The sequence below is a fragment of the Xenopus laevis genome, chromosome 5S (assembly GCF_017654675.1).
Source record: "Xenopus laevis strain J_2021 chromosome 5S, Xenopus_laevis_v10.1, whole genome shotgun sequence".
NCBI classification, from domain to species: Eukaryota; Metazoa; Chordata; class Amphibia; order Anura; family Pipidae; genus Xenopus; species Xenopus laevis.
In genome coordinates, this window is record NC_054380.1 from 142621842 (window position 1) to 142640108 (window position 18267).

Here is an 18267-nt window from a genome sequence, read left to right on the forward strand (position 1 = left end):
TCCCTCCATCTGTAACCCTCTCCCTGCCAATCTCTCCATATGTAACCATTTCCCTGCCATTAGTAACCCTTTCCCTGCCAGTCCCTCCATCTGTAACCCTTTCCCTTCCAGTCTCTCTATCTGTAACCCTCTCCCTGCCAGTCCCTCCATCTGCAACCCTTTCCCTGCCAGTCCCTCCATCTGTAACCCTTTCCCTGCCAGTCTCTCTATCTGTAACCCTCTCCCTGCCAGTCCCTCCATCTGCAACCCTTTCCCTGCCAGTCCCTCCATCTGCAACCCTTTCCCTGCCAGTCTCTCTATCTGTAACCCTCTCCCTGCCAGTCCCTCCATCTGCAACCCTTTCCCTGCCAGTCCCTCCATCTGTAACCCTTTCCCTGCCAGTCCCTCCATCTGTAACCCTTTCCCTGCCAGTCCCTCCATCTGTAACCCTCTCCCTGCCAATCTCTCCATATGTAACCATTTCCCTGCCATTAGTAACCCTTTCCCTGCCAGTCCCTCCATCTGCAACCCTTTCCCTGCCAGTCTCTCTATCTGTAACCCTCTCCCTGCCAGTCCCTCCATCTGCAACCCTTTCCCTGCCAGTCCCTCCATCTGCAACCCTTTCCCTGCCAGTCCCTCCATCTGTAACCCTTTCCGTGCCAGTCCCTCTATCTGTAACCCTCTCCCTGCCAGTTCCCCATCTGCAACCCTCTCCCTGCCAATCTCTCCATATGTAACCCTTTCCCTGCCATTAGTAACCCTTCCCCTGCCAGTCCCTCCATCTGTAACCCTTTCCCTGCTAGTCCCTCCGTCTGTGACCCTTTCCCAGTGTATCCTGCTCTTCCCCTGACTGACACAAACAATTATTGGGAGAGAGATAAAGAAGTCATTACTCAAATACTCAAGGTTAGTGCAGGGGATTATGGGAAAACACCCAACTGCCTCCTATTAACTCCTTCCATACTGGGTCAGGCACCAGTGATGTCCTGTATAATAGTTTTGGGTACAAGAGCTGATTAGTCTTTTGTGCAGAGGCCCAATAATTGACTAAAAGGCAACTGATCCACATAATTCTTGCTCTACTTTGTCTGTAATTGGCAGATGTTTCCATGATACAAAGTGGCTGATCCCATGTGTGTCCCTCTGGGGCCCCTCTGCTGTAGTCCAGGAGCCATGGGATTTATATCACAAGATTTTAATTCTTTCCCTTTCATTGTTTTGGGGAATTTACCCTTCATGTATCTGCTTCTCATCAATCTCTGAAAGCTGGTAATGGACAAGTAAACCCAGAAATAATATGCTGCTGAAAGAAAGAACATATCATTCTAAGAAACGTCCCAATATGTATTCCCTAAATATTCCCAGTAGAAATCCTCAGACCTCTGACAATTATTTTGCCGTTGGAGGCCTCTGTTTGGTGACAATGGGTCGGTGACCCCGAGGCTGCTCCCAGCAATCTGCAGCTACAGCATTGAGTGCAGTACCACAGTCAGCCTGCAGGTGGCGGCAGCAGGTGGGAGATGCTGAAGGGAGTGAGAATCTGGATACAGAGACAGAGGTACAGCCTGACCTTATAGACTAAGGAGGAGGAATGTAGTAGTGCCAGACTGTACCCCAGCACCCCTATATTCCTCCTCAGTGTGTAAGGACAGGCTGTACCCCTGCACCATTAGATCTCCATTATAAATATTGCAACATTGCCCCCCCCCCCTTATGTCACCAAACGTGTGACGTATCTGAGACTGGCACAAAACAGGGACAAACCATAATCTGGGAATAGGGGTTACACAGGGGCTTTATTACACATATAAAAAGCAGAGATCAGGGACACAACAGTAGCAGCACGTGAGATTCCCACTCCCCGGGCAGAAATCTATAATATATCTATATAAAGAAATGTATAATATATCTATATAAAGAAATGTATAATATATCTATATAAAGAAATGTATAATATATCTATATAAAGAAATGTATAATATATCTATATAATACACAAAAGCCATGAATATCCTGTAAATTATATCCTTATAAATGGTGAGTTCTGATGTCATCAGTTATAAACGGTGAGTTCTGATGTCATTTCTGTCACATGACTCACTGAAACGTGTGTATTATAATAAATAAAGTACCCCAGTTGTAAATATGAGGATATTAGAAGTTACCTCGGAGTTCCATGAACTGTATAACTCGGCCTTCGGCCTCGTACTTTTATATGGTCATGAAACTCCTCGGTAACTTATAATATCCTTATATTTTACAAGAGGGGCTACTTTATTCACTATATAAAGAAATGTATAATATAAAGCTTCCCCTGATGTCAGTCCACAGGTTTCCAACCCCAAAGTCATCCTTACCCAGTGCCCAAGATACAGACACAATAACACAAGGTCAGGGAGTTTGGGCAATTCCAAGGGTAAGGGTTAAAGCACACGGGCAAATTGGGGGAGATTTAGTTGCCTGGCAACTAATCGCCTCTTCTGTGGGGCGACAATCACCCTGAACTGCCTTCCCCCTGCTTTCCCCCTGCTATAATGAGAAACCGCCAGCGGCAATGCACTCGCGGTGCTTCGATTTCTGAAGTCGCCCGAAGTTTCCACATGAGGCACCTTCGGAAATCGAAGCACCGCGAGTGCATTGCCGCTGGCGTTTTCTCATTATAACAGGGGGAAAGCAGGGGGAAGGCAGTTCAGGGTGATTGTTGCCCCACAGAAGAGGCGATTAGTCGCCAGGCAACTAAATCTCCCCGAATCTGCCCGTGTGCTTGAACCCTAAGGGGAACAGTTCCTTTGGGTAAGTCCACAGAATAAGCTGAAGGGAGTCCAGGTATAAACAATCCTGCGGGAGGTAAAGAAATCCAAACTGATGGAGGGAGTGTTCCTGCCGCAGCCCGAGTCGATTCCAAGGAGGTGCCAAGGTGGGGTGTCCTGCTCCCCAGAGTCAGAAGATGCCCCCAGCCTGGCGCTACACCTGCACCCCCGTAACAACCCCCACTTCACAGACCAACTCAACTTTGTGTTTATTGAGGGAGGGATTTTGCCAGACCCCCTGGTACAAACCGGTCTGTTATCTATGGAGTTTTATTGGGGTGGGGGCTGGTACTGTTCTGTGTCCTTTCTACACCGGAAATGGGGGAATTGTGGGAACAAAGTGCAAATACAGTGTCACAGCCAAACCACATGTCCTTTTATATCTCAGCGTTTGCCCCTCTACCCCAAGCCCCCCACAGACACATTGCTCCCCAGTTCTGCACAGAACCAATTCTGGACTATGAGCCCCCAGAGGTGAGCCCCACCAACACGTCAGGGTCCTGTGCAAAGAAACCTGGGGCTGGTCCCCCAATGACCAATTACAATGTCAGTAACACTGGGGGCTGTATTGCTCAATCCTCATTGGTGGAATCTGATTATTTATAGTGACAGCAATAGAAACACAATGAGTTTTCCTTTAAATTGCCAGTAACAGCCTAATGATTGGCTGAGTGGGAAGGAAGGGGGTGTGGCCTCTGCACTGAACTATAGGTGACCTGCTGGCTCCTCCCACTGAATTATATGTGACCTGCCGGCTCCTCCCACTGAATTATATGTGACCTGCTGGGAGTTATACAGAATTCTGCTGAATGATATTTGTTGCTGGAAGTTTGGGGTATCACTTGGGGGAACCATTGCTGCGCTACAGTAGAACTGATATGTGGGTGTAAAATGAATGTGAATCTGTATAATAATGAGACCCCACAGGGACCCTCAGAGGTGACTGGTTTTATTCCAACTCTGAATTCTGTTCTGTGTCCAGAAAATTCTCTCTCCTCCAATCAGGTTTCTCCTGCTGCCGCACAAGTAATGACAACTTCCTGTCCCACCTCTGCCCTCAACTGTTTGTTTATTTGTACCCTGGGTACCCCTGGAACTATAGCAGGGTGACACCCCAATGTTTCTATATATCTGTAACCTTGTTATGAGCTAAGGGGGCCCAGTCTGAAGATCAGTTAGGGGGAGATTTGGGGTGAGTGTTTATTTGTACCCTGGGTACCCCTGGAACAATAGCAGGGTGACACCCCAATGTTTCTATATATCTGTAACCTTGTTATGAGCTAAGGGGGCCCAGTCTGAAGGTCAGTTAGGGGGAGATTTGGGGTGAGTGCTTATTTGTACCCTGGGTACCCCTGGAACTATAGCAGGGTGACTGTTACCCCAATGTTTCTATATATCTGTAACCTTGTTATGAGCTAAGGGGCCCAGTCTGAAGGTCAGTTAGGGGAGATTTGGGGTGAGTGCTTATTTGTACCCTGGGTACCCCTGGAACTATAGCAGGGTGACACCCCAATGTTTTATATTATCTGTAACCTTGTTATGAGCTAAGGGGGCCAGTCTGAAGGTCAGTTAGGGGGAGATTTGGGGTGAGTGTTTATTTGTACCCTGGGTACCCTGGAACTATAGCAGGGTGACACCCCAATGTTTCTATATATCTGTAACCTTGTTATGAGCTAAGGGGCCAGTCTGAAGGTCAGTTAGGGGGAGATTTGGGGTGAGTGCTTATTTGTACCCTGGGTACCCTGGAACTATAGCAGGGTGACACCCAATGTTTCTATATATCTGTAACCTTGTTATGAGCTAAGGGGGCCAGTCTGAAGATCAGTTAGGGGAGATTTGGGTGAGTGTTTATTTGTACCCTGGGTACCCCTGGAACAATAGCAGGGTGACACCCCAATTGTTTCTATATATCTGTAACCTTGTTATGAGCTAAGGGGCCCAGTCTGAAGGTCAGTTAGGGGAGATTTGGGGTGAGTGCTTATTTGTACCCTGGGTACCCCTGGAACTATAGCAGGGTGACTGTTACCCCAATGTTTCTATATATCTGTAACCTTGTATGAGCTAAGGGGCCCAGTCTGAAGGTCAGTTAGGGGAGATTTGGGGTGAGTGCTTATTTGTACCCTGGTACCCCTGGAACTATAGCAGGGTGACACCCAATGTTTCTATATATCTGTAACCTTGTTATGAGCTAAGGGGGCCCAGTCTGAAGGTCAGTTAGGGGGAGATTTGGGGTGAGTGTTTATTTGTACCCTGGGTACCCCTGGAACTATAGCAGGGTGACACCCCAATGTTTCTATATATCTGTAACCTTGTTTATGAGCTAAGGGGCCCAGTCTGAAGATCAGTTAGGGGAGATTTGGGGTGAGTGTTTATTTGTACCCTGGGTACCCCTGGAACAATAGCAGGGTGACACCCCAATGTTTCTATATATCTGTAACCTTGTTATGAGCTAAGGGGGCCCAGTCTGAAGGTCAGTTAGGGGGAGATTTGGGGTGAGTGCTTATTTGTACCCTGGGTACCCTGGAACTATAGCAGGGTGACTGTTACCCCAATGTTTTCTATATATCTGTAACCTTGTTATGAGCTAAGGGGCCCAGTCTGAAGGTCAGTTAGGGGGAGATTTGGGGTGAGTGCTTATTTGTACCCTGGGTACCCCTGGAACTATAGCAGGGTGACACCCCAATGTTTCTATATATCTGTAACCTTGTTATGAGCTAAGGGGGCCCAGTCTGAAGGTCAGTTAGGGGGAGATTTGGGGTGAGTGTTTATTTGTACCCTGGGTACCCCTGGAACTATAGCAGGGTGACACCCAATGTTTCTATATATCTGTAACCTTGTTATGAGCTAAGGGGCCCAGTCTGAAGGTCAGTTAGGGGGAGATTTGGGGTGAAGTGCTTATTTGTACCCTGGGTACCCCTGAACTATAGCAGGGTGACACCCCAATGTTCTATATATCTGTAACCTTGTTATGAGCTAAGGGGGCCCAGTCTGAAGGTCAGTTAGGGGAGATTTGGGGTGAGTGTTTATTTGTACCCTGGTACCCCTGGAACTATAGCAGGGTGACACCCCAATGTTTCTATATATCTGTAACTTGTTATGAGCTAAGGGGCCCAGTCTGAAGGTCAGTTAGGGGAGATTTGGGGTGAGTGCTTATTTGTACCCTGGGTACCCCTGGAACTATAGCAGGGTGACACCCCAATGTTTCTATATATCTGTAACCTTGTTATGAGCTAAGGGGGCCCAGTCTGAAGGTCAGTTAGGGGGAGATTTGGGGGGAGTGCTTATTTGTACCCTGGGTACCCCTGGAACTATAGCAGGGTGACACCCTAATGTTTCTATATATCTGATCCTTGGTTAAGATTAATGTGCTATGTGGAAGATTAGAAGTGAATGTGGAAGCTACAGAGTTAAATAGAAGTCAGAGTTATATCCACAGAGGCAGAATCATGTGTTTTTATGATTTAATATTTACTTATTAAGATGATGGATTTTCATGTTATTTCCCTTTTATGAGCCTGTCCCATTGTAGGAGTGGGGGGCAGGGCTGATTGTGTGGGTGGAGCTACAGGCAACATTCCTTCTCATATGGTTCCTAATGGGGGGGGACAGTCAATGAGAAGTTTTCATGCCGCTGGGGGTATCAGAAGTGCAGGTACCTGGGGCAGGTTATACGGGGGGGGTGACATTATATGGAAGGGGGCAGAGGGTTATATTATGTGGTTTGGATTGCGGGTGCTTAGTGGGTGCAGAGTTAGAACAGAAGCCCCAGGGAGGAGGAACTGGCCGAGAGGAAGTTTGGGAATGGGATTCAGAGAAGCAGAGACTGTGGAATTCTCTGGAGAGGAGCCTCTTCCTCACTCTGCTGCACCGACTGCCACTGACAATACTGGGCTGGGGGATCAGTTATTTTTGGAAACTGAAAGCCCAGTGTGGGAAAGGGAGGCTGATCTGGGCTTTCTGCTGAGAGGCAAATTTCTAATGTGGTGAAGCTATTCATAAAGGGATTTCGTTCTCAGCCTCATAACTATAGGCTGGTTAGTCTTGGTTAGTCTTAGTGTTAGGAAAGGTTTTAGACGGGGTATTGAGGGATACGATTTTGAGTTTCAGCCCTGCTGCTTTACGTGTAACAGATATTGCCAGATAATTGCCTTCTATGGGAAGGTGAGCAGGAACTTTGCCTCTGGGATGGCAGTGGATGTGATTTACTTGGACTTCTGACACACTTTTAACACACATAAGGTTACTGACAGGACATTATAGACGGATAGTCCGTGAGGGGTCAAATAGAAAAGAAGAAAAAAACAGAGCCCCTCCCCTGTCTATACGGGACAAAATATTCCCTAAATCCTTATTTATAGCTGGGATAAGGCAACGGACACCCCTGTTTGCTTCCCAGTAAGGAGAGGGAGGAATCACCATCAATAGCTGTTGGAAATACAGTCTTTTTAAATCATTTGTATAAGTTCTATGGTCAACAAACACCACTCACCAAGGTGATATTTAAGTATATTTAATGTGTAAAAATGTGTTACAGAAGATACTTACAAATGATCAGATATTTAGCCAGTCAAATGCTCTATTGACAGCCTACCAAAATAATACAAAAATATATGTATGTATCAATATGTTGTATAAATATTATGTGTATGTCTGAATTGTGTGTCTGTGTGTGTGTGTGTGTCCAGTGTGAGAGAGAGAAAACTGCTCTTTGTCCAGGGATATATTCAAAACCTGTGAGATACACCTCCCCCAGCCTTCCCATAAGACATTCCATATGTTTCCTGAATCCTAATCCCATTTTAGACTTAAAGGGATATATGTATATTGTATATTTTACAATAGCTCATTGCCACTTGCAGATTCTTGTTTTTTTGGGGGGAAATTTTGGAGTCACTGTGCCACACTGTTAATAAATGTACGTGTTTTGGGGACAGGATCCGTGTGGGGGCATTCAGTTCAATAATTATATGAGACACTATGGAGACCCCTGAAGGTACAACTGGATGTTGGAGCCCATCCCTTCCATCCTTCTTGCTGGGGGTCACAGCAGCCTTCCTGGGCTATTACTGGATGTGTATCTGTAAGGTAGGTGGCTATGGTCTCTTATATGAGGGTTATGGGTCTTTGTGGCTCTGAAGCACCAGAAAAATTCTAATGATTTCTTATGGGGTCGTTACACAGACGACTGTATATGTGATGTCTAGGCTGGGGGTATATTGATGACTAAGTTATCAGGTATTGCCCTATTTGGTGCAACTAGTTGTGGTGAGGAGCATACTACTAACTGCAGACTCATGGCCACATTTGGCTTCTTGGGCAACTGGGACTTATAGGAAGGGTGTGATTGGCTGCACAACTGTCGCATTCATCTGCCTGATGTCTAGAGTTGACCAAAGGCCACCAGTTATCTAATGTGTAGGGAAAGCAACTGGAAGTCTGAACTCGCACTTCAGTTCAGTTGTAGATGGAGGTATTAGGAAATTTACTCTAGGGCGTGGGGGGGGGTATCAGGTTAAAAGTTAAAGGTTGACTCATGGGTTTGTTTGCTGCAGAAACCCACCATTGTGTCCTCCAAAACTCTCCGCTTGCTCTTGGAGCGATATTGCCCAGTTGCCAGTGAGAAGTTCTACCCAACCATCTGGTGCTTTGAAGGGAGGATGCAGACTGCACTGTGGATCCACTTTGTACGCAAGCCCATCATGTCCTACAGAAAGTAAGTGACTCCAATGATATTGCCCCCAGAGGGCCAAGACTAAACAATGGTTAAAAAATGGGAGACTATCGACATGGATTCACAGAGCAATAAGCTGAATTGTGTCTGAGAATTCTCATAGAGAGAGATTACATGATGGCCGGAGACACTTGAGGTGAAGGACAAAGTTTATTTGACATAAGTTTTGTGGATTCTGAGCTCAGCAAAAGTCTCAACCTTGAACAAACAAACCACAGGTTTTTATAGTCTTGAACATGGGAACATTATGGGAGTGAAAGGGAGTTACTGGTGGGAGAGCAATGAGATATCTCTTCACAGCACAAAAAAACAAAGAGCTGCTCTTATAGCCAATCAGGTGGCTCTGCCTTCAAGGCCAGGGAAGTAGTGACCAACGAACTGAATCATCCAAGTCAGGGGGGCTCTAAGGGGGTTTACATACACAGAATTGTATTCTCTCTCAGTCCTCTTCGGGCACCCTTGTATTGGCAGAGGTTACACTGTCTACATTAGAGAGGACTATTACCCAGATGGTCTTGGGTTCCTTGGGCAATTGTTATTATATTAGTGGTGGGCACATATGGAGAGGGTTGTTATATTAGTAATGGGTACATATGGAGAGAGTTGGGTAGGTTTGGGTAGATATAGGGGGGACATTTTACGCTACTACTTGTTCCCCTAGTGAAGTCATTGCGGCCGAGGATGGGGGGCAGCTCTCACTTGACTGGAAGGATAATGAGGAAAGCTCTCAGTTCCCTGATGGGGCCACTCGTCCAATTGCTATTATTCTGCCTGGTCTGAATGGCAACAGCCAAAAAATCTACATACTGAACCTTGTGAAGACGGCCATGGAGGCGGGATACAGGTGAGATGGAGGCGGGATACAGGTAAGATACAGGCAGGATACAGGAGAGATAGAGGAGGGATATAGGTAATGTGGAGGCAGGATACAGGTGAAATAGAGGCGGGCTATATATAGGATGCAGGCAGGATACAGGAGAGATGGAGGCGGGACACAGGTGAGATGTAGGTGGGATACAGGTGAGATGGAGGTGGGATACAGGTGAGATGCAGGCAGGATACAGGTGAGATGGAGGTTGGATACAGGTGATATGCAGGCAGGATACAGGTGAGATGGCAGGTGAATTCAGGGCTTCCTTGTGTTTATGTCCATATAATTATATTAAATAACGCCAAGTGTTAGGAGGCAAAGGAGGTCCCTGTGCCATAGAGCTTACAATATATGTGGGAGGGAAACTTACAAGCGCATATGGAAAGGTTATTGGTGTATTAAATTGAAAGACCCCCTTCCTGTGTTACTCAACTGTTTGTCTCTCTGCAGAGCTGTTGTGATAAATAATCGTGGCTTTGGTGGAGAGCAAGTCCTGGTGAGTCCCACCCACTTACATCCCGGCTCCGCACTTACTAACACTTACACTTACTAACACTGTTCATTCCTACTCATGTCTCTTCCTTGTAACCCACTTGTGCCTGGTCTGGTTGCAGACCTGGCAGCACTAGAACTTGGGTGGTTTTCTTCTATCCCTGCAGACTCCAAAGACCCTGTGCGTGGGCTACACCCTAGACATGAGGACGGTGGTTTGTCATTTGAGGAGGATGTTTCCTGAAGCTCCCCTGGTGGCCGTTGGTTCATCCTTAGGAGCGTAAGTGAGTCTGAGGGAAATGCCTGTGTGAGAGTCATGGACACAGTCCCATCATGGGGCATCAACATCTACTCTTACCTCTTCATGTGCCATTCACCCATACACAACCTTCCTTTTCAGTTTGTCAGTTCAAAGCCAGTACGGTCCTTCCACCCATAAGGACAACCTGAGCAGCTCTATATTTATCCTGGTTGCCAAATAAAAAAAAATGGTTACAAGGCACTGGTTTAGGGGGGAGTTTCACTCTATTTAGAGGGTTTTGATGACCCACCATAGATCCATTTTGGATCATGAACAATAGATTTAGAATCCCCATAGGAAGGTTACAAGGAATTGAGTGATACCTGCTACTAAGACCCAAATGCCCTTTGGCCCCAGACTTATAATTTAATATTTCCTTTTTTAGGGTGATCCTTCTCAATTACTTGGCTGATTATGGTGCCTCCTCCCATCTCCAAGCTGCCGTCTCCTTGTCTCCTCTGTGGAACTTGTTTCAGTCAGATGTGTCTCTGTCAGAACCCCTCAATCATTGGCTGCTCCACAAGACCATCATTCAGGGGGTAAAGAAGACAATGAGGAGGTAGGTGCCCTTGTCTTCGTCAGGGGATAATTAACCAAAGGGCGGTTTCTTAATGATATCTTGTAAACGGGGCTCTCAGTGTTTCTGGTCTATACTCTCCCAATATGTCTGTAGTGTTACTACCTGAAAGGAAACTGAAAGTTAAAAATAATTCCAGCAAAACAGAAATACAATGAAATCTCAGTTCAAAATTCCATGATTTTACATTTTCCTTCATTTGACACTGTTGCTTTTTGGTCCCACCAATATATAATGCATCTTGCCCTTACTGGGTGCTCCTTCCAGTTCTCTTGTTGGTGGCTCAGCGTGTTCTCTCCTTACAGATATTGCTCGGTCATTTCCCAGAAGGTGGATGTAGATCATGTCCTTGAGGTGAGGGGTCTCCACATTTCCCCTTTAAATGGAGAAACTGCAACATGTCTCACTTCTGCTCCTCCATCTCCTGGGCTCGTTCCCACTTCCATTGCCCTCCAATGGGTGGGGGAAAGCGTTAAAGGATCTTCTGGGGGTTCCTGTGGGTCAGGATGGTGCTGTCTATAAGGATCCCTGGGGGTGCTGTGACCCCTGGTTCTTTTTATTAGGAGTAGTTTACATACGGACACATCTCCAGTTCTGCCAGGCAATGGCCATTGTTGGCTTCTTCTAGGATTATGGGGGACCCAGGGCTGCAGATAAAGGAAGTTGCAGTCACACATGGAACAATGGAGACTTTTGCAAGGCTGATACTACACTGAGTATCCTGCTTGCTCCTATTACTTATATACTCACCCCCACAGGATCATGGGATTATTCTTTTAATTCTCAGCTGTTTCCTCTAACTCTGCCCTCCCCCCATCTCCCAATCCAGGCGCAGACTCTCAGGGAATACGATGAGCGCTACACCGCACCCGCCTACGACTACCAGTCCTGTGATGAATATTATCATAAAGCAAGTCCAGACCATCGACTCGGGGAGATTCGGACCCCTGTGCTCTGTCTCTGCTCACTGGACGATCCCTTCTCCCCCAGCAATGGTGAGTTCCTTCTGGACTGGACCCTGTTTTCCTATAATGGGGTATTTATGTGCAACACCAGGGGGCAGCAGAGAACAGGAGGCACCAGCTATAACTGCCCCTGTATTTCCATTGATAAGTCATATAGTTGTGATAATTGCCTGTAATTAGTTCACATCACAGTAAAACTTTCCCTTTCATTCATTTCATTTATTATTGTTATGTCTAGAACTGCAACTTGCACTGTACTTGGACTATTTCTACTATTCCTACTGTTACTATATCCCCATCGCTCTACTCCCTACTATACCTGCTATCCCACAGTCACACTCCCTTCCCAGAGACTATTGTCCACTGTTACTATAGGCACCATCTCTCCCTACTATACCTGCTATCCCACAGTCACACTCCCTTCCCAGAGACTATTATCCACTGTTACTATAGGCACCATCTCTCCCTACTATACCTGCTATCCACAGTCACACTCCCTTCCCAGAGACTATTATCCACTGTTACTATAGGCACCATCTCTCCCTACTATACCTGCTATCCCACAGTCACACTCCCTTCCCAGAGACTATTATCCACTGTTACTATAGACACATTCTCCCTACTATACCTGCTATCCCACAGTCACACTCCCTTCCCAGAGACTATTATCCACTGTTACTATAGACACCATCTCTCCCTACTATACCTGCTATCCCACAGTCACACTCCCTTCCCAGAGACTATTATCCACTGTTACTATAGACACCATCTCTCCCTACTATACCTGCTATCCCACAGTCACACTCCCTTCCCAGAGACTATTATCCACTGTTACTATAGACACCATCTCTCCCTACTATACCTGCTATCCCACAGTCACACTCCCTTCCCAGAGACTATTATCCCACTGTTACTATAGGCACCATCTCTCCCTACTATACCTGCTTATCCCACAGTCACACTCCCTTCCCAGAGACTATTATCCACTGTTACTATAGACACATCTCTCCCTACTATACCTGCTATCCCACAGTCACACTCCCTTCCCAGAGACTATTATCCACTGTTACTATAGACACCATCTCTCCCTACTATACCTGCTATCCCACAGTCACACTCCCTTCCCAGAGACTATTATCCCACTGTTACTATAGGCACCATCTCTCCCTACTATACCTGTATCCCACAGTCACACTCCCTTCCCAGAGACTATTATCCCACTGTTACTATAGACACCATCTCTCCCTACTATACCTGTTATCCCACAGTCACACTCCCTTCCCAGAGACTATTATCCACTGTTACTATAGACACCATCTCTCCCTACTATACCTGCTATCCCACAGTCACACTCCCTTCCCAGAGACTATTATCCACTGTTACTATAGGCACCATCTCTCCCTACTATACCTGCTATCCCACAGTCACACTCCCTTCCCAGAGACTATTATCCACTGTTACTATAGACACCATCTCTCCCTACTATACCTGCTATCCCACAGTCACACTCCCTTCCCAGAGACTATTATCCACTGTTACTATAGACACCATCTCTCCCTACTATACCTGCTATCCCACAGTCACACTCCCTTCCCAGAGACTATTATCCCACTGTTACTATAGGCACCATCTCTCCCTACTATACCTGCTATCCCACAGTCACACTCCCTTCCCAGAGACTATTATCCACTGTTACTATAGACACATCTCTCCCTACTATACCTGCTATCCCACAGTCACACTCCCTTCCCAGAGACTATTATCCACTGTTACTATAGGCACCATCTCTCCCTACTATACCTGCTATCCCACAGTCACACTCCCTTCCCAGAGACTATTATCCACTGTTACTATAGACACCATCTCTCCCTACTATACCTGCTATCCCACAGTCACACTCCCTTCCCAGAGACTATTATCCACTGTTACTATAGCACCATCTCTCCCTACTATACCTGCTATCCCACAGTCACACTCCCTTCCCAGAGACTATTATCCACTGTTACTATAGGCACCATCTCTCCCTACTATACCTGCTATCCCACAGTCACACTCCCTTCCCAGAGACTATTATCCACTGTTACTATAGGACCATCTCTCCCTACTATACCTGCTATCCCACAGTCACACTCCCTTCCAGAGACTATATCCACTGTTACTATAGACACATCTCTCCCTACTATACCGCTATCCCCAGTCCACTCCCTTCCCAGGACTATTATCCACTGTTACTATAGGCACATCTCTCCCTACTATACCTGTATCCCACAGTCACACTCCCTTCCAGAGACTATTATCCACTGTTACTATAGGCACATCTCTCCCTACTATACCTGCTATCCCACAGTCACACTCCCTTCCCAGAGACTATTATCCACTGTTACTATAGCACATCTCTCCCTACTATACCTGCTATCCCACAGTCACACTCCTTCCAGAGACTATTATCCACTGTTACTATAGACACCATCTCTCCTACTATACCTGCTATCCCACAGTCACACCTTCCCAGAGACTATTATCCACTGTTACTATAGCACCTCTCTCCCTACTATACTGCTATCCACATCACACTCCCTTCAGGACTATTATCCACTGTTACTATAGGCACCATTCTCCCTACTATACCTGTATCCACAGTCACACTCCCTTCCCAGAGACTATTATCCACTGTTACTATAGACCATCTCTCCTACTATACCTGCTATCCACAGTCACACTCCCTTCCAGAGACTATATCCACTGTTACTATAGACACATCTCTCCTACTATACCTGCTATCCCCAGTCACACTCCCTTCCCAGAGACTATTATCCACTGTTACTATAGACACCATCTCTCCCTACTATACCTGCTATCCCACAGTCACACTCCCTTCCCAGAGACTTTATCCACTGTTACTATAGCACCATCTCTCCCTACTATACCTGCTATCCCACAGTCACACTCCCTTCCCAGAGACTTTTATCCACTGTTACTATAGCACCATCTCTCCCTACTATACCTGCTATCCCACAGTCACACTCCCTTCCCAGAGACTTTATCCACTGTTACTATAGCACCATCTCTCCCTACTATACCTGTATCCCACAGTCACACTCCCTTCCCAGAGACTATTATCCACTGTTACTATAGCACATCTCTCCCTACTATACCTGCTATCCCACAGTCACACTCCCTTCCCAGAGACTATTATCCACTGTTACTATAGCACATCTCTCCTACTATACCTGCTATCCACAGTCACACTCCCTTCCCAGAGACTATTATCCACTGTTACTATAGACACATCTCTCCCTACTATACCTGCTATCCCACAGTCACACTCCCTTCCAGAGACTATTATCCACTGTTACTATAGACACCATCTCTCCCTACTATACCTGCTATCCCACAGTCACACTCCCTTCCCAGAGACTATTATCCACTGTTACTATAGACACCATCTCTCCCTACTATACCTGCTATCCCACAGTCACACTCCCTTCCCAGAGACTATTATCCACTGTTACTATAGGCACCATCTCTCCCTACTATACCTGCTATCTCACAGTCACAGTCCCTTCCCAGAGACTATTATCCACTGTTACTATAGACACATCTCTCCCTACTATACCTGCTATCCCACAGTCACACTCCCTTCCCAGAGACTATTATCCACTGTTACTATAGACACCATCTCTCCCTACTATACCTGCTATCCCACAGTCACACTCCCTTCCCAGAGACTATTATCCACTGTTACTATAGACACCATCTCTCCCTACTATACCTGCTATCCCACAGTCATACTCCCTTCCCAGAGACTATTATCCACTGTTACTATAGACACCATCTCTCCCTACTATACCTGCTATCCCACAGTCACACTCCCTTCCCAGAGACTATTATCCACTGTTACTATAGACACCATCTCTCCCTACTATACCTGCTATCCCACAGTCACACTCCCTTCCCAGAGACTATTATCCACTGTTACTATAGACACATCTCTCCCTACTATACCTGCTATCCCACAGTCACACTCCCTTCCCAGAGACTATTATCCCACTGTTACTATAGACACCATCTCTCCCTACTATACCTGCTATCCCACAGTCACACTCCCTTCCCAGAGACTATTGTCCCACTGTTACTATAGACACATCTCTCCCTGTTATAGTAAAATACAACTGCTTTCACTGTGCTTGTATCAATGTTGTAACTATTATACTATAAATCTGCCTCCTGCTCTTCCCCCTATTGCAGCAATTCCATTGGCTGAGGTGTCGGCCAATCCCTGTGTTGCTCTGCTAATCACCACCCATGGGGGACACATTGGTTTTCTGGAAGATCTGATCCCAAACCACCAGCGTTACATGGACCGGGTCTTCCGACAGTTTGTGGTGGCAGTTTTGAAGCAGTGGGAGGAGCTGAAGATGAGAGAGAGTTAATGGGTGTCATTTATACGGCAATTGCAGAGAAACAACCTCTAAGTAACTCAGGGGGCAGATTCACTCCATTCAGGGGCCCCAGGAAGAGCAGAAGCCAAGGGCCCGCACTGCGGGAATATTAAACTTTGTGCCACCGAGTCTCCAGGTTCTGCTCCTTCATGGAACCCAATGGTCCTATCAACAAACCCCCTGCAGAGGGGATATCATGGGATGTGGGGGGGGCAGCCCCTCTTTACCCCTTTGGGCCCCTGGAGTGATTGATAGGTCCAGACTCAAGTTCTGAGAGATTTCGTCCTCATTTCTACTTGATCCCTGGGAAGGTGAAAGGTTCCCTCTGAAACCTGATTGGACAGAGATCAAGCGGAAATGTTTGCGCCCCATTGCGCCCCCTGCAGGGATTGTGTGAGACTTGACTCAGTTTATTTGTATTGTCCTAGAATTATAGAAATAACTCCGCACCCAAGAGCTAACAGTCTAAATAGCAAAATAACTGGCTGCTGCCATGCTAATTCCAGGTGCCATTGAAGAAGGGGATGATGGGTAAGAAGAAAGGGAAAGTTGCAGCATGTCTGTAGTGTCAGTGGGAGGAATTGCCCCTCAAATAACTGTCACCTCTGGGGGGGCAGTTAGGGCCAGTTGGGGTGTAAGTGCACAATTAATATCTCTATTCGTTTCTAATAAAGGAATTGCCAGTGTTAAACATTTGCCCCAGTGTCTGATTTGCTTTGCCGCTCAGTGTGGGCCGGAAACAGTCGCAGTGGGCGGAGCTCTGACACACAGACTGGCGGATAATGGGAGGGAGGTGGGCGTTAGGGGGCAAAATGCTATTATTAGGGAGTCCAAGAGAAGGCGAACTAAGTAAAGACAATAGTTAAGCCCAGAGGGGGTCCCCCAACACAGTGATCAGCATTTTCCTTGGGTCAGACTCACCGGCCTTGTGCTCAAGAGCCACAAAATCTCATTATGTTTTGAATTGTTTTTCACAGTTTCCCCCCAAGGGACCCCCCGTAACTGCAGTTCTTACATGGGACATAGCAGACGAGGTTGAATAAAGACCATTAATGTGCAAGTGATGTGCCCGAGTTCCCTAGGCAACGGCACAAAGTGACTTCTCCAATGTGTCCCAATGAGGAGAAAGGACCTCCCACAACTTCTATAACCCCTTCTAAAAAGGCATCCGGCCCTTCCTTGACTCTGTTTAATGTATGCGCCGCTACAACTGATCCACGGGGAGAACCCCCAGTACATTGCAGTACATGCCTCCTAGATATTGTGTTACCAGTGATTTATTACTTACAGTACCCCAATACAGAAGCAGCAGCCCCCCACGTGCAACCCCAATTATAGAATTAAGCAGTGACAGCAATGGGCCAGTCCCAGCCCAAATAGGGGTCCATAACTGAGGTGCTGTCTGTCCAACCCGGAGCAAATCTACTGAATAAAGCAAAGCTGATTCCTACTTACCCCAAAGCCTTAAAGCTGTAGCGCTGCTGCCCCGGGGGTAAATTGAGTGGCGGGTAAATAAGGGCATCGGTTTGGCTGTAAGGGAAGGGGGAGCCCGTGGGAGGGACAGGGGGTACAATTGCGCCCCATTTCATTGCCATTCAGTACTTGTAGGTGTAACAGCCAAAGGGACTTGTATTTCCCAATGGGCAGAGCAGCTGTTGAATTGAGAGTCTCCTTGTGCCCCCAGTGTTAGTTACTGAACCCCACTAATGAATGGCACAAGGACTCAATGATGGGTGCGAGGGGCAGACATGGAGCCCACCCAAATGCTACTCACATGGAACGTGAAGCCTCTGTCACCCTAAACACCAGGGTCTGAATTCCAGGTTGGGGAGCAGCACAACTTCATTCATAAAAACAAGTCAAATGCAAAATCTCTGCAAATACATTGTACAATGTCAGGATGAACTTCCCCTTTATATTCAGCTTTTATAGCTTTATTATTATTGATTAAATATTAAGGGACTGATTTACTGATATGTCAGTCACCCATTCAGCACTCGGCTCTATTGGGAACCTGACACACACAACACATTTTCCTCTGTGTACCACAGGGTTAATACATTTTCCCAAAAGAAAGATGGCTGCTCTGCTCCTTGGAA

General features: G+C 46.6%; 1 protein-coding gene across 2 annotated transcripts; it reads left to right on the plus strand.

Annotated features, from left to right (window-relative positions):
* The first annotated feature begins 6335 nt into the window (after positions 1-6335).
* On the plus strand, positions 6336-16859 carry abhd1.S (abhydrolase domain containing 1 S homeolog). Of its 2 annotated transcripts, NM_001096660.1 has the most exon segments (10): positions 6417-6441; positions 7724-7874; positions 8342-8502; positions 9182-9364; positions 9842-9887; positions 10051-10163; positions 10570-10743; positions 11067-11115; positions 11591-11756; positions 15975-16859. In NM_001096660.1, coding segments are annotated over 9 exon segments (1185 nt in total). In that variant the 5' UTR covers positions 6417-6441; positions 7724-7766; the 3' UTR covers positions 16160-16859.
* The last annotated feature ends 1408 nt before the right edge of the window (positions 16860-18267 follow it).

Excerpts from the sequence above, each read along its gene's own strand:
- abhd1.S (XM_041564066.1), top strand. The coding sequence starts at position 7,767 with ATGGAGACCCCTGAAGGTACAACTGGATGTTGGAGCCCATCCCTTCCA. Across the intron at positions 7,875-8,341 it reads ACTGGATGTGTATCTGTAAG|AAACCCACCATTGTGTCCTC; the intron begins GTAGGTGGCTAT and ends TGTTTGCTGCAG. Across the intron at positions 9,365-9,841 it reads GCCATGGAGGCGGGATACAG|AGCTGTTGTGATAAATAATC; the intron begins GTGAGATGGAGG and ends GTCTCTCTGCAG.